This window comes from Talpa occidentalis, unplaced genomic scaffold, assembly GCF_014898055.3.
Source record: "Talpa occidentalis isolate TD23 unplaced genomic scaffold, MPIMG_talOcc4v2.1 talOcc4.10, whole genome shotgun sequence".
In the NCBI taxonomy this organism is placed as follows: domain Eukaryota; kingdom Metazoa; phylum Chordata; class Mammalia; order Eulipotyphla; family Talpidae; genus Talpa; species Talpa occidentalis.
The window spans coordinates 50,379,639-50,397,058 of record NW_023600993.1 but is presented as its reverse complement, the minus strand read 5'-3'; the positions used below and the strand labels follow the sequence as shown (position 1 = coordinate 50,397,058).

General features: G+C 38.1%; 1 protein-coding gene across 2 annotated transcripts in view; it reads right to left on the bottom strand.

Moving 5' to 3' along the window:
• TAFA1 (TAFA chemokine like family member 1) overlaps positions 1–17,420 on the bottom strand; it is an 856,565-nt gene that overhangs the window by 131,285 nt on the left and 707,860 nt on the right. Inside the window, exon 5 of one of the 2 annotated variants that reach the window (XM_054695451.1) lies at positions 1,560–1,584. The exons of the other annotated variant lie outside the window; for it this stretch is intronic. Within the exon in view, the coding sequence (XP_054551426.1) occupies positions 1,582–1,584 (3 nt within the window). The 3' untranslated portion in view covers positions 1,560–1,581. Of the gene's footprint in view, positions 1–1,559; positions 1,585–17,420 lie in introns of those variants that run through there. 2 annotated transcript variants of the gene reach the window in all.

The following is a 17,420-nucleotide window of genomic DNA, read 5'->3' as shown; positions in this document are numbered from 1 at the left end:
TAATGAATTTTTTGCTTTCCTTTACAGATAGCTAAATTTGATATTTTCTTTTACTCATATCTTCAGCTCTGAGACCCACTACAACCCACTGTCAGTAAGGCTATTGGTGTGAATTGTGTGTAAAAATTTTTATGTTTAGGAATTAACATTTTTGAAGTTTTATTCCTGGGTCCCTATGGAATTATTATTGTATCTTAAAATAGTAAATGTAAGTTTTCTCAGCCTCTGCCTCTCCCCATTCTAGCACAGAGACATGGGTATTCAGTCTTTGAAATTAGTAGAAGTGACTTATCAATTTGGAACATATGAAATTTTTGTGAAGCTTTTCTTCTTAAGTCAGCCTGGGACTGAGACTTTGCTTGACTCTTGCAACATAGGACATGCCACCAGGAAGAACAAATCCTCTCAACTTCTGTCAACCTAATGCTGTCTTTTATAGGAACTGTGATGGGAAGGAAGAGGGTGACACATAAATTTCATTACACATAATAGTGAATGTGGCTCTCTCAATACGCTTTTCTCTCTTTATTTTGTTCCAAAATAAATGTGTATACAATCACAGGAAGGATCTTGTTAAAAATAGAGATTCTGTATCAGCAGTTTGTGCAGAGGATGGAGAGTCTCCACTTCCAGCAAACTCTCAGTGATATAATGCTACTGGCCTATGGGCCACACACAAACACCCCGAAGCTTAAGCTCAGCTTGACAAGAACATAGTCCTCCGCTAGGACATTGGGAAAAAAAAATTCACCTAGCAGTCAGTTGGTATTTTGCTTTCCTGAGTTTCTATGCCTTTTTTTTTTAAGATTTATTTATTTATGCATACAGGAACTGGGATACAGGCCAGATGTGTGGGGGGTGAGAGGATTCACAAGAGACAGAGTGGGGAACAGAACAAGCGGATTGACTGAAATACACTGCTGAGGGGAGCAGCGGGGGAGAGAGGAGGGGTCTGCTGTGCCATGTGGGTAGCTCCCTGGCTGGGGATAGTACTCGTGCTGCAGAGGCTGCAGATAGCTTCATATTTCTGTGTCTTAACTCCTTCCACGACCAGGGAGGCCCCTTCTATACCTTTTGAACATAGCTTTCTCAACTTCTGCTTGTGGAGGATGACTGGCAAGGTAGGAAGGGTCTCCTGGTGCGAACCTTACACTGACACCTTGAGGAAGTTACCAGTATCCCTGGATTACAAGATTCCACTTAAAATTCTAGCTTTAAAATTGCAGTAATAAAGACATTACCCTCTAGTGGTAGGTGACCTGTGGTTAGGGGGTGTCATTGTCACTTTTATTATTTGTTTCCCTTGATTTTGTTTAAATGTCTTAAGACGTTCACATTCCATGGAAGCCATCATCAGGCTATTGATATTTTTTTGAGACTCCCATGCAGGGGCTAGTAAGAGATTTTTCAGTCTAATGACACCAGGATTAAAATAACATTATCAAGGAGTGGGGAAGGGGAGAGAACAAAATAGGGAGAGAGCGGAATGGGCTAGGGTTTTGGGGGTGAGGGTGGTGCGGTAGCAATACCTGGAGGTGAGATCTTACATCTCCAACTCATAGAGAATGTTTCCAACTGATGTCACTACAATAAAAAATAGATAAAAATAACATTCACCAGCACCGCTTTAAACACCAATGCAAAACTCTTAGATATTTCAGTATTCTTAATGAAGTAGGCAGGGAGACAGAGAATTATTCTAGTTGGATTGAGGATGTTAGAAGCTTCTGTTGAATAGAGCTGTCCCTTGGTATCAGTAATAACACAATATTCGATTTCCCTGTGGGATGGTTCTTTTATAAACACTACTGAACATTTGCTTTGTTCAGTACCATGAAAGGCACTGTGGGAGTGACAAAGATAAATAAGAGAAGTGCCTGCATCCTAGAGATATAAACACAGGGCAGAACTAACACACTGATAACATGTGATTTTAAAGGATTTAGTAGGCCATTAATATATGCATCTAATAGATATCTGCTTAAGCCATCATCATGAGCCAGGCCACAGTGGTGAAATAATAAACACAGTCCCTCCTTCTATAGAGTTTATTAAGTAGCCAATCACACAAATAAATATGTTCTGGCACTTGATATAAGTGTCAAGAAGGGTATACAGACTGTAAGGAGGCAAAAAGAGAAGGCTTTGAGAATAAAATTAAAGAGAGTTGCACTGAGGAAGGGACATTTCTCCTTGGACTCTGAAGGATAAGGAGGGATATGCTAGATGGAGATAAGGCAAAACCAGCTCAGAAAGAAAAAAATAGTACAAAGTTGACCCTTGAACAATTAAGGGATTAAGGGCACTAACACATTTATGGAGGAAAATCTGCACTTAAATTTTGACTTCCCCCAAACTTAACTGCTGGGATTTGGTCTTAAGACCCTACTCCCCCCATACCAAAATCCAGAGAATCTCAAATCCCTTATAGTTGGCTTTACTGTCAACAAGATCTGCATCCACAGATTCAACCAACTGATATCTGCAGTGCCCTAAACTGGGCACTGGGGATTTAGAAGAAAACAAAACATAAAAATTCTTAGCCTCTTCTTCCCCCTGCCCTTACCTTCCTCTCTCCTTCCCTTCCTCCCTTCCTAAAATGTTGCTTAAGTGGCTTCCATATACCAGACACTCTACTAAGAGTTTGTGAACACTTTGTGTGAAGTCCTTTAACTACCTATACTCTTGGGTATATCAAATCCATTATTCAATAACTTCTATATCGGGATATAAGATGTTCCTGCTATGAATGTTAATCATTATCATCATCAATTTCCTTGTCTTTCTTTATATTTAAAATCAGGTACTCTGAGGGGATATGAGTTAGAGAAAGAATTTTAGAGGGTGTCCTTCAATGAAGAGCATGGAGTTTAGAAAAGACCTAAAAATATGCAATACATTTAAATTACGCTTTTTGATTAAAAATAACACATTGGATGTTAGGGTACTTGAGTTCTCACTCCCATTCAACTATTTGTAAATTGTAACCTAGAGCAGAATCTTGTTTTTCTCATGTATAAAGTAAAAATATTGAATTGTGCAATCTTTAATACCCCCACTCATCTATACATTTCTTTTTTTAATTAATTTTTATTTATTTATTTATCTATCTATCTATCTATCTATTTATTTATTTATTTATTTTATAGAGGCATGTTTTATTTATTTACTTATTTGTTTGTTTGTTTGTTTATACATGCACTGGGTACAGTCAGAAGCGCGGGAGGGTGAGAGAATCCACCAGAGCCAGAGCAGGGAGCAGAGCAGGCAGAAGGACTGAAGTACACTGCTGAGGGGAGGAGCGGGCGGCAGGAGAGGTCTGCGCGCCATGTGGGACCCTCCTATGGCCGGGGAGCAGCCGGGGATCGAACTGGAGCCGCAGAGGCCGCGGGCAGCTTCGCAAACCAGCGCTCAACCGCTGCGCCACTGGGGAGGCCCTCATCTATACATTTCTTGATTAGAAATCAACATAGGATTTGGAATCAGAGGACCTCGATTCACTAACCTGCAATTTGACAAAGTCACCTGGTAGTTCTAAAACCCAGTTCCTCATCTAAAATTGAAGAGAAAAATGATATTATCTAGAATATCAGACCCAGAATTTTAGCAAAATGCCTGATACTTTGTAGGAACTAAAAATCTATTTTTCAATGGGAAAATATTTTTCTAATTTGTGAAAATGAATGAGATCATGTATTTGACAAAGTTTGGAAATTATATAGCACTATTTCGGTAATATTTCATATACTTATTATGAACTCAATTTACATTGTTGAAAAGAAAATCCTTTCCTCTGTTCTGGATTGAGACTTGTTTTTAACCAGCATTATTTGTTAAAGAGATGAGGGTACATCTCCAAATTCCTCAGCACACATTAAAAATGCAGAAAGTAAGGCTGGAAAAAAATGAGTGGGAATGCCATTTAATGAGCTATTAAATTTCCCATCAGAAAGCCAGAAACTCAGAGGGAGTCCAAAATAGCAACTTCTGCATAACCAGCCAAATAATCAGCTACATTTAGAAGCCAGCAATCCATTCTTAAAAGGCCTTAAAGATAAACTAAATGTGGGGGAGGGAGGCGGGGTGGGAGACGTAAGCTGTGGCTCAGAGACTTCCCCGGCAAGGTAACTTTATTCATCATCTTCAACATTTTCAATTTCCCTTCAACAGTCTCTTAATGTGGACTAGCAGGTTTCATATGACAATGACAAGTAGTTTAAGGTATGAAAAGTTGCCTCTGTGGCAGAATATTTGACTTAGGTTGCACCACTTTTTGAAATGAAAGTTTGAGTTCAACATATCCATGCCTTTTACATGCCAGGGTGGTTATTCAGCTTGATCCCCATTCCCCATTCTACCACTCTGGGCTTTCAACTGCTGCTTTCCTATTCTTGAAAGAGTTGGAGGGGGACCAGTTATATAGTTCAGTCTGGCTTTGATGTTCAGTTGTCTCCCCGTTTCCCATGAATGATTTTTCTCATTGAGAGTTACTGTGAGCTTGAGGTATAGTTCAATGTTCTCTAAAGACTGAAAACAATTCCCTTAGGTAGGTGATCTACAAAAAGAACATTGCCTTCTTATTTCTGTTCCAGTCCATCCATCTAGAAGGCAGGTCAGTGGGAAGGCTGGAACAAAGGCTAGGTAAAATTAACACTCTGGTTCCAATATTTACTATTCATATATAGCATCAGAAACCTGCTGGTAGCCTCATGGTGTGGGCTGGAAAGGAGAGAAGGCAAAGATGGCTATGAGTAAAAAGGGCATTATAGATAATGTTTCCTAGGGGGTTGTATGGGCCAGATATTTTATGATTAAGAACAGTAGCAAAAATAGAAGCAACACCACTAACAACAATGCAACTACCATTTAACTTAGTGTGTCAGGTGCCATACAAAGAAGATCACATATCTTGACTTGCTTATTCTTTATACAACTGTGTGAATTTTTCAGAGGAGGAAATGGAGGTAAAGAAAGATTAGGTAGTTTGCTCAACCTTCACTAGAATAATACGTAACTGGGATTTAAAGTTAGGTTCATTCCAATCTACAGCCCAGGGTCTTTCCATTTCATAAGCTATGGACTATCAAGAAAAGTCTCAAGGACTTTTGCATGGTGATCTTATCTTTCTGATTTCAGGGTTTATATGAGAGAAAATGGAGTTAATTTAGGGATGGCATACTAATCCCTTCTTTCTAAAGAGAATGATAGAGCTTGGCTATTTTTTTCTTGTTTAAAGCTAAAACTAATGTGAATTGTGAGGTGTTGGCAAAAGGAAAGAGGACTGACTGGTGGTAAATGTGTGAACACACAAATGATGTCTTCAGTCTAAAAACAAATGCTTATAAATCAAGTGCACATATGACTCAAGGGGAAACACAGAGCCCACAGACCATTCAAATAGGAAAGAATTATATCTGGTTGGTGGGAAGTGACAGGCTCTCAAAAGTCTTCATGAAGGAGGTTTTGAATGTTTGAACTGCACGCTGAAAGAGAGGCAGAATTCTTGCCGGCACAAATGGGTGTGTTTCCAAAAGTTCAATATAGAATTCTATAATAATTAGTTATACTTAGATAAAAAGTGATTTTTAGACTGGAGAAACTCATCATTAAGGCAAGCATGATCTTGGTCATGAAAAAATTGTTGGCCCCACACATTTTGCTAGATAGGATACTCCTATAGTCCAGTGGAAAGAGTACTGAACTTGGAGTAGAAGGCCTGGTTTTAATTCTTATTCTCACACTGAGGTGTGAATTACTTGCTCTGAGACTTAATTTCATCAACTATGAATTTGTAATAACCTCTAAACTACCTTCTTCCTATTTTTTGTACAAATGAGATAAAATTGATGAAAGGTTTGTAAATTCCTTTGGAAGCTACCTCCCCTCCCCACCAAGTCCATTCTTGATATTTCTGGGGATAGTGTCTTACATGGAAGATTCTTTGAGTTCCATTGGTTAGGTGACATTCCCTAGCACATTTTATTGTCTATGTCAAAACTTCCAAAGTATTTGAATTTCTCAGACAAGTAAATGATCAAGATAAATTTCTGACACTCAACTTTTTTACATGTCCAAATTGGGTCATAAAATATTCCATCATGCTTGCACACAGCACACACAAACACATACACAGACTTTCATGTGTCCTTACTAATCATCCAGTGAAGAAAAACCTTTGGACACTGAAAAAAATAGGAAGGAAATAACCTCAGTAAAATGTCAGTTCTTGAAATGCAAAGAGTGACTTTTGGAGATTTTAGCTATATTGTTTCCTCTGTTCCAGAAGGTTAAAGTGTCATACTAAGACAGCATCTACCCACATGGGGCCTGACTTCAATTTTTCCACAGATGTTTGCTGAATTGTTTAATTTATTCAGTGACCATTCCATAGACTTGAGGATAGGATTTCTAGGTATTATTCTCTAAGTTGAGGCAAAGTTCAAGATTCTCCAAGTATCTTTTTAATGTGTCTATGCTTTAGTCCCCACACAATTCCTTAGATGAAACACTGAACTTAATGCAGGGACTTTGGGAATATGAAAGAGAATTTGCTTATTTATTACTTGATTTCCCCCCTGGGTTTATCAGGTAAAATAGAAACTATGGTGGAGATGGAGCATGTATGTGTTTAATCTACTGACTGAATTTAGACCTAAAATTTCCCCAGCCCTACCTGCCTCCAACATCCAGATTCTACTTTACCACCTCCTCAAATAGGTGAATGTTAGGGAGTATCAATGAAAAAAATGGCAATAATTTTAAATAAGTAGGAGCATTGTAGAGCTTTTCCACATATTTCGTCACCTATTTCATGTATCACTAAGATTTTCCAATTATGTTAAAAGCTGAAGGGTTTTAATGTCTAGGCTTCTACATAGAGACTTTTGTTTCTTCAAGAGATCTCAAACTTTGAAAGGCCTATAATTATGGAGTCATGTATACAACATCATGGACTTGAAATTGGGGAATACTTTGTAAGCTTTTCAATGGTATTTTTTTTTTGATCAGTCAGAATTTCTACCCTAAGCACATTAACTTTAGCACCTTATTTTTCCCTGCAAAACGATTGACACATCCACATTTGAAATCACTGGGTTAGGATACTCAGCAAGTTCTAGAAGAGAATCCTAAGACACTGCCTATGAATTTACATAGAAACTGGAAAACTTGTAGTTATGTTTGCACTGGTGTTATCAGTCAGCTGTGACCTCTATATGTCATGGAAGAAATTACTCCCATGCTCAGAAATTTAAAATAACAGGCACTTATTATGATGCACTTGGGTCAATGGCTTAGTTGCTCTAGGCTGTGGTTATCTGGGGAGCTTTGCCTCCAACTATGGGTCAGCTTGCTTTAGTTCTATGTTTTGGGTTGGCCACAGTTTTGTTCTGTGGTCCTGGGTAAAAGGGCAGGTGCTATCAAAGCATGCTATTTTCATGCAAGAGGAGATCAATGATGAGAGCACAATTCATGTTATGCTTGTATCATCAAAGCATAGTTGCCTGTTATCAAAATCGTTTATGTAGCAAGTACAAAGTCCAGGACTGGGGAATGTCTCCATCCTACCATGTGGTCATGGTAGAGGTGTGACTATCTATTCTACTATAGAAGATTAAAGAATTGTGACCAGTAATTTTTATGCTATCTTGGGTGAGCAAGTCGAGATATACTACAGGGGGTTGTGGTTTGGAGGCAGAGCAAGGACCAAATCCTGCTCTGTGAGTTTAGTTCTCCTCTAGCCTGATAAGTAAGTATTCTTTCCCAGGGTAGTGATTTGACTTTTTCTATTAAGTTTTCCTTTTATTTCCATATCTGGGTTCTGGTGGCCTTGATTGATTTCTCTAGAGTTAACACATGGCACATAGGTGAATAAGAAATAAAGGTTTGCCAGTTAAACTGTGGAAAATCCAATCCTTTTTGATATCTGTGATCTAATTCCAAATTTCTGTGATCTAATTCCTAGCTCCAATTCCCAGATTATTGATAACCTGAGACATGTTACCTAACCTCTGTATATCTGAGGTCTGTGTTGATAAACCAGGTCTAACTAATAGGATTGCTGAGCAGAAATAATAAAATAATGCAGGTGAAGCACTTTCTACAAAAAATTCTCAATAAATGCTTTTCTTGCTACTAATATTAGAACAATGCTCGGGAAGTATATCCTATAGATAGACCAAAGAGGATGATTTAGAACATGTTATATCAAGTTTTTAAGATGACTGGATAAGGAAGGATACTTGAATGGTACTTTTTTGTAATACTGCTGATAGATAATAGAGCAAAAATGGCTATCAAAATATAGGGACTCAGTTCATTGGGACTGCTGAAGTAACTTCTTATTTCTGTATTGCATTACTATTTTACATGTTGGAACCATAGTTATTTCAGGAAACAATTGTTGAACGAGCTGTCAGCATCTTTATTAGAGGAACACAGTGGCAATTGGAAGCATTATTCATTGGCTATCTTAAGTTTATAAATTATTTTTTCATGTTATGTGCATTAGAACTTTAGAATGTGATTATTAGTCTGGATCTGTAAGAGGTTTCTTTCCAGGAAATCTTTCCATAAAACACAGACCTGTCTGGATACAATGACTAACACAGACAGCTGTGAGGAAATATCAGAGTTTTCTTTGATTCTGTAAAATTTTGATCTGATGCTAGCCTGGAAGTTTTGTATACTGACAAGATCACAGTCTATGCGGTACTATCATAGAAACAATTATTGCTGTTTGAAATAAAAATCAGAAGTCTAGTGACACTTTATTTTAGTGATTCAGAAGCAATGTCACAGTATTACTGGTATTCTAGGAATTCTTCACGTTTGCTTTCAAATTTTGATCAGTGTGGTGTATACAACTAATTTTTGTTGTAACTTCAGGTACATATGATTATAAAATTCGCTGGCAGTAAGAAGAAGCTAATCATGATATAATGTCAAAGCAAAGAAAAACGCTTGGGTTTCTAAGACTACCCAAGAATTTTTCTTTGTGGGTATTAGGAAATTTAGAGAGGTAAATTATTCTAAAACAATCTGCGTTGGGTTGAAGTTCTGTCAAAAATGGTTCTTTTGGTGGGTACTATGTAGTATCATCCTATTTAATAGAATTACACTATAATTATCACAAACATTTATTGTTGCTTTCAATCTCTTAATTGCTTCCATGTGTGTTCAACGTTTCCGGTATTTTAAATGTTGAAAATCACTGATTTAGCATCACAAAACCTCACCCTGAAAATGTGGTAGGGGGAGAAGCTCTCAATATTTACCCAGTGAATGGGAATTTATGATCCATGTGCTTATGCATGGAGGGTTTCAGATTCTCAGCAGGCTTTGGGATTTAAGGAGGCTCAAAAATATCTGAAAATGACAAGTCTGGAAATTCCTCATATTAAAAAGTTGGGGAAAGGGATGGGAAGAAATCAAATCCTCTAAAAACAGTAAATATATACAGCTAATAAAAAGTAGCTTCATGCAGGACTTTGAAGGGACAGAATACATATTTGTTGATTAGAGAAATAAGTGAATTGGTTCAAGGAGTAAACGATCTTTACCATATATATTGGATTTATCACATGGCACACATAAAAATGATCTTAATTAAGGGAGTAGGTATCATTGTTCCCATTTTGCCATTAAGAATTTTAATGTTAGTGGGCCTCCCCGGTGGCGCAGCGGTTGAGCATCGGGTTGCGAAGCTGCCCGCGGCCTCTGCGGCGCCGGTTCAATCCCCGGCTGCTCCCTGGCCACCGGAGGAGGGTCCCACATGGCGCGCAGACCTCTCCTGCCGCCCGCTGCTCCCCTCAGCAGTGTACTTCGGTCCTTCTGCCTGCTCTGCTCCCTGCTCTGGCTCTGGTGAATTCTCTCACCCTCCCGTGCTTCTGACTGTACCCAGTGCATGTATAAACAAAACAAACAAACAAACAAATAAAGAAAGAAAACATGCCTCTATAAAAAAAAAAAAAAAAAAGAATTTTAATGTTAGAAATTAAATAGATTATCTAAAGTGAGAGAGTAAATGGTACAGTTAGCATTAGAAATATCTAATCACCAAAGCCCACTTGTTCAAGCTATTATATGTTACAGATCAATTCACTACAGATTAGTCAAAAGTTAACTCTAAAATGGGTTAAAACCTCATTAACAGGGGCCTCCCCTGGTGCACAGTGGTTGAGCGCTGGGCTGTGAAACTACCTGCAGCCTCTGCAGTGCCTGTTCGATCCCTGGCCACTGGCGAGGGTCCCACATGGCTCACAGACCTCTCCTGCTGCACCTGCTGCTCCCCTCAGCAGTATATTTTGTCACTCTGCCTGTTCTGTTCCCCACTCTGGCTCTGGTGAATTCTCTCACCCTCACGCTCTTCTGACTGTATCCAGTACTTGTATAAACAAACAAACAAACAAACAAATAAATAAATATTAAAAAAACCCTCATTAACAAAGTGAATAAAATATAAATCTGATATTATTAAGTATGTTTAATTTTATTTAAATTTTAGGGAAAAAATTTAAAGTGCTCTGTCACTGATTCCAAAGGAAGCTTAAATAGTGCAAGAATGTTGGTTTCTCTTTTCCTCCATATCCATAAAATAAGGGTGTTGAACCAAATAAATTACTTCTGAAGGTAATTTCAATTCTTAAATATCTGAAATAATTACTCTTTCATTCCTGAATATTAATTAGTTAGAATATCTGATTTCCAGGTCATGCTGAAAGAAAAAGAGCGATTCACAGGGATATGTCGTGCATAAAAGAAAGAACTTGTCATTAATATACTCTAATATGAATTATACTGATTCTTTCAGAATCGAGATGAATTGATTTCCAAAAGTTGATCATTTATAATGTTGGATTACAAAATATCTCCAGATGTTGGCAAACGTTCTCTAGGAAGCAAAAGCGCCCACAGCAAAGGAACTGCTGTAAAGCATCAAGGTTCAAGTCTCATGCCTACCACTTTCCTGCAGTGTGCTCCTGGGAAAATTCCTTAACATCTCTGAGATTATGGAAATGGGAATAATATTACCTATTTCAGAAGGTTGATGAGAGGACGAAGAGGTCATCATGTAAATGTGGCAAACTGGCACTTGATAAATGTTAGCATGCTCAATGTTATTATTATTATTAGCCATGATCATTATTATTATTAATTCTCTTTGCATGAGTAATGCACTACTGACATATTCCTATTTCTTTCTAACCCACCAGGCTCCAGAAAAAGACAGTCTCAAAAACAATACGGGACTAGATTAATCTCCCTTACTGCCTCACAGAACAGAACGTGCCTTTTTGAACAGGTTCTCCCCGAATCTGCAGTATTTTTTAGGAAAAGCCCAAATAATGATTGGCAGAGGCATTTCCTGCCCTAATACTGAATCAGCCCAGATAGTCCACATCAGATTTACTTTGGTTCGACTCATTTATTGACTTGTGGGGTGAGAAAACTTGGTGACAGAAGTGGAAGATGAAACCATCTGTCTGGCTGGGGAATGAGGTTGGGGAAAAGAAAAGTGGATTACATTGCAAGAGGAGCTAACCCCCTGCTGCTGGATCTCTTTAAGTGAGTCATCACTGGGGAACATTTCTAAACTATCTGTTGACTATTCAATATTGGGGATTTTATAGTCATCTATTCCCCCACTTTACTGTGACCTGACCTCAAAACTAATTAGATTTATCATCATCTTCTGTTAGGGAACATAAAGCTAAAGGAAAATGCAGAGTCATACAATATATTTTGTAAAGGACATGGGCTGAAGGCTGCCACTCCAGCCCCTTCTTGAAACTGGGGTGAAAACAAAAAGTGGCATTTTATAGCTTTGCATGTCATTGTAGAAAAGTATGATGCTTGAAGTCAGAATAACTTGGATTCCAGTGCCTCCAGCATCACTTCCTGTCTCAGTGACTATGGACCAGGCTCCTGAACCTCTCCTAGTCCCTATTTCTCCCTCTGTAAAGTTGGGATTTTTTTAAAGATTTATTTATTCATGCATACAAGAACTGGGGTACAGGCCAGATGTGCGGGAGGGTGAGAGGATCCACCAGAGACAGAGCTGGGAATAGAACAGGCAGACTGACTGAAATACACTGCTGAGGGGGGCAGTGGGTGAGACAGGAGGGGTCTTCTGCGCCGTGTGGGATTCTTGCCGGCCAGCCAGGATTAAACAAGTGCTGCAGAGGCTGCAGACAGCTTCACAGTGCTGCGTTCAACAACCTGCGCCACAAGGGGAGGCCCCTAAAATTGGGATGATTTTAAAAACATAGAGAGGATTTTTATGAAGGAAAACCAAAATGGTCAGAGATAAGATGATGATCTTAGAGACTGATACCCTCCTGAAGTTAAGAGACACAAGAAGAACATTGCATCTTCTAAGGGATTCCCAGTTCTCTCCAGCCAGGCCTCAACTCGACACTGGTCCTTTTTTACCAAGGTCAGAAGATGTTGTCATCATACAGCAGAATCTGTCACACCCCTGTGTTCAATTGCTTAAGAATAACTTGTAAGTGATAGAAATAGTTCAGTCCAAGCAGTCTCTGTAGGGAGGAGGAGCTGATATGTGAGCTAACTCTTAAGAGAGGGGTGGGTATAGCTCTCCCTAGTCCAGGGAGATAGTAGTACTTGAGGGATCAGTATGTGCTGTGACACTAATTTATACTCAGCTGTTTAGACCTTGATCATTCTCTTAGATGTTGACTTCTAAAATCCTGATTTGAGTCCAATTTTTAGGATTTGCTTTCATTTATTCAAGAAATAATTACTAAGCACCTAGTGTATACCTGGGCACTGAGTATACACTGGTGAAGACAAACAGGATGCTAGTACATATTCTAAAGCCAGGAAACAAAGAATACCAAAGCAAATGAACAATCAAGATTGTCTTGATGATAAGCTCTAAAAGGGAAATAAATCAGCATCAGGGCCCCAAAGGACACCAGAAATATTAATTTGAAAGGGCACCTGCACCCTATGTTTATAGAAGCACTGTTTACAATAGCTAAGCTTTGGAAACAACCAAATGCTCCAAAACAGATGACTGGATCAAGAAGATGTGGTACATATACACAATGGAATATTACTCAGCAATCAAAAAAGATAAATTCACGCAATTTGCAGCAACACGGATGGGGCTGGAAGGGATCATGCTCAGTGAAATAAGCCAAGTGGTTACTTTTTGAGGTAAAGTCCAGACAGGATTGAGGAAAACGTCTCTGAGAAGTCACTGGAAGTGAGCCAAGGGTGCAAAGTGTTGTCTAATTATCTAGGCAGAGATACAGTCTGAACTAGGGACATTCTTCATTGCTTTCTTGCTTTTGACTTTTGTGTAACTTATCCATATCTAATAATATAAATTTTTCCCAATTTGGAAAGTATTTTAAGCTCTGTTCGTCTGGGCCATTTATTTGTTCATTCTTTCACATACCCAATTATTTAGCACACATCACTTGCCAGACACTAGCAATAAAATAGTGAATAAGCAGACATGAGTTACTTTCCTCATGAATATTAAGAATGTATACAGATAATCCTCAAATTATTTCAGTGACAACTGCACCAAATAGTTTTATCTGTGATGGCTTCAGATTTTCTACCTTGGTAATTGCTTCTCTGTTTAGCGAGTCAGCCCCAAAATTTGATAATAGATGGATGGTGGGAAAACCCTGGCTTTAGAGTCCCAAAGAACTAGACTTTAAATTCTACTGTTGCTACTGACGTGCTATGGGACCTTGGGAAGTCCACTTAACTTGTCTGAACCTTAGTCTTGTCATCCCTAAAGTGACTTGATTTTATGAAACTTAACAGTAATATCTAGCATGTGACCCAGCACGTAGTAGAGTCTCCATAAATGATTCAGGCAACATTTCCCCCTTTTTTTTTTTTTCAGTAAGTGAACTATAACTGCTTTGCTGAGAAAATAAAACAAAGTAATTCACATCAGGAAGAAATGGAAGTTTTTAATTAGAAAGCATCATATCCCTTTAAAATCCACAGGGGCTATTTCAGACAAAGCTATTCATTCCTCTTTCTAGACTGACATACTCACTTTCAATAGAGCTTACCATAAATAATCCCTTTCTTGAAAGTTGTATTCTCTAATTGCCTATGCAACAATGTTAGTTAAATAATTACCTAAATTTGCTTGGATGAGGTAAAAAGACTCTTTCTGCACATTTTGGATAGCGACTGAAAAGGGTCATTGAAGTGGAATTCATGCAAATATTCTAAAAAATAGACCACTCATGCCTTATCTTCGGTAGTAAACAGTTATTCTAGGAAAATGGATTGATCAGAATTGAATTATGTCTGGCTCACTCAGCTCTACCAAATATTAAAGCCAGAAACTACTACATAATGTTACCCACAGCACTCCACCACTTCTCAAGAACAGTTTAATTCTAATTATGAAAAGAAACAGATGTTTCCAGTTCCCATTTCTCACACATCCTACATCTGCCAAGGCCCTCTGTTGGCTACAGGAAGAAGACCCTCAGGAGAGCATTAGCTCTTGGCTTTCTCAATCACCTCTTGGAATTAGGAAAAGCAGTAGAAATAGAGAAGTTTTGTATGAAGGTCAATTTCTAGCTACATCATGCACCAGCTCATAACTGGCAGCAGGGAGCAACACTGCTGATTTGTACCAACGTCCCAGAAGTTACTCAGCTGTATTAAACTATTAGGAGGAAGAATGAAAATCGAAATAGATCGCATTCATTTGCGGTGGGCTACTCGAAATGCGTTCACTGGGAGCGTTAAATTCAATAGAGATGACAAGGTCGTATGAGATCCATTGCCTTGTTCCAAGCAGATTAACGTTCAGATGCTCACCATAGGATATTACTGCACACTTCATTAGATTATACTTCTAACTCAAAACAATAACTGCTAAGTTCCAAACTACATCTGAGCCTTAGTGATTGTGCCTCTGAGATATTTTAACCTTGGGACAGGTAGCTGAATGGGAATTGATTTGTCATCTTCTAAAACTGGCTAGTGTTAAGAGTTCACAAATTGATACGCAGGTGAATATCTTGAAATCTTCTGTGGTTTAAACTTAGCTAAAGACTTGTATAATTTTATGTCTGGTCAAAATTGCTATAGCCCGTTAAAATATTACCTTGGAATGACACATACAAAAAAGGACACTGCCCTGGCTATGGAGGGTTGTTTACATTAAAGTTATGTCAGCCTTGTGACCCTGTGGCCAAATTTGTCATCAGCTAACTTTGGCCAAAATTCATTTTTACCAGCGCCATTTTGAGGTCATGAAGTTTAACCTGGCCAGTGAGAATAGAACCACAAAATTTCAACCCTTTCAATTCTGTGTTTCAGCTTCATCTTTCTGCTGCCTTGTTCTTGCAGGCTGGAGGATTATGTTCCTAGATCAATCTTGCACTTTCATAAAGTGACAACATTTTACCCAGATATTATTTTTCACTTTCCTAGCCCTCCAAAGAATCATCTATCTTCCAGACAAAAGAAATTTTTTCATGGTTGTAACCAGCACTTGGTGAATGCTTCAGAGGATGCATTCATTCAATAAATAAACTGAAAATAAATACATAAACTGAATTTATTCATTCAGTTAATATTAGTTGAACTCCTACTATATGTCAATTAATTTTTAGACTCTTGGGCTACAATGATAATACCAAGGAAATTTTGAGACCTCACAATAAACAATAAGAGTGTAAACTAAACACCTAATTTCAGATAGAGAAAGGACAATAAGTAAGGAAACAGCATTCAATAGACAGGGTAACCACTGAACATCTTTCTAAGAGGTGGCATTTTGGGGAGATCTGAAAATATTTGGGAAAGAGCATACCATAAAGATGGAGAAGCAAACAAAAGCCTCTGGGGTCAGGTACAGTTTTGTTTGTTAGGAAAATAGAAAGAATGCAATGAACAGAAGATGAAGATAGAGAGGTGGGCAAGGCCAGATCCTAGGGGATCTTTTCAAGCTGGGTCAGAAGTTTGGGTGTTATTCTCTGAGTGATGGGAAAACCAAGAAGGACATGATGAAGTTTTATCATCATCATCATCATCATAAACAACAACAGGTAATACCACCAAGGCAGCACAGCTTTACACAGTGCCTCAGAATATGAGAATTTTTTTAAAAGTGATTGGACCAGTTTACCTTCCCACTGGCTATCTCTAAGAGTTCCAGTTATTCCATACCTTGTCAACAGTTGCTCCTGTCACTTAGTCTTTATATTTTTTGCCATATTTTTCATATTAGCTTTATATTTTTGAATAGTTTTAGATTTGCAGTGTCTTAAAAATGATAATAGATATACTCTACTATACACCCATACACCTCACATCCATTTACTCTTTCTTAATAACATCTCTCATGTTAACAATTAATATAGTACATCTATAATAATGAGTGAGCCTAGTAACAGTACAATATCTTTAAATACATTCCTTTCTTTAGATTTCCTCCTTTTATTATTTCAGGATATCACCCAGAACCATATTACATTTAGTCATCTGTCGACTTAGGCTCCTCTTGGCTGTGACAAGTTGCTTGGACTGTCCTTGTTTTTGATGATTTTGACAGTTTTGAGGAGACTTCTCAGATTAATATTTCTTATAAGACTAGAGTTGTGGGTTTTGGAAGAGGGATCAAGGTGCTGGTGTGTCATTCTCATCATATTATATCAAAGGAAGATACTGTCAGCATGACCTGTCATGTTGAAGCTGGCCTTGATCTCCATGTAAAGTGACTCTTTTCATCTCCCCTTTCCACTGTCTTCTCTGAAAGGAAGTCACTAAGCATAGCCCTTGCTTAAGGAGTGATGAGTTACTTAGCACCTCCTTGAAGAATCAGGATCTATATAAATTACTTGGAATCTATATAAATTACTTGGATCTATATAAATTACTTGGAATTTTACTCCCATATTTGAAATCACTCATTCACTTATTTAGAGTAATATGAGCACATAAATATTAATTTAATACTTTAGGTTATAGTTCATTACTACATTATGTTTTTGCTCAGATAATTCCAATTTTGGCCACTGAGAACTCTTCACTAGACTCCTGGATTCCTTTGAAATACCACCATCATTGATTTTGTGTAAGTGTGTTTTAATAACTACTCCTTTTTGCCCCTAACACAAGATGTGCTAGGCTCATCTGTATAGTCCATCACCAGTCATAGAAACAACCATTTCTCAGAATATACCTTTGTTGTCATGACTGGGGGAGGATGCCACTAGGGTCTAGTGGGTGGATGCCAGTGATGCTGCCAAACATCTTGCAATGTCCAGGACAGCACCACAGCAAATAATTATCTGGTGGAAAATGTCAACAGTGCCAAGGTTAACAAACTGCCCTATTTTCAAAAGTTACAAGGTATCATCTTGATAGTTATTGTCAACTCTTTATCTAAGGCTTCTGAGTGA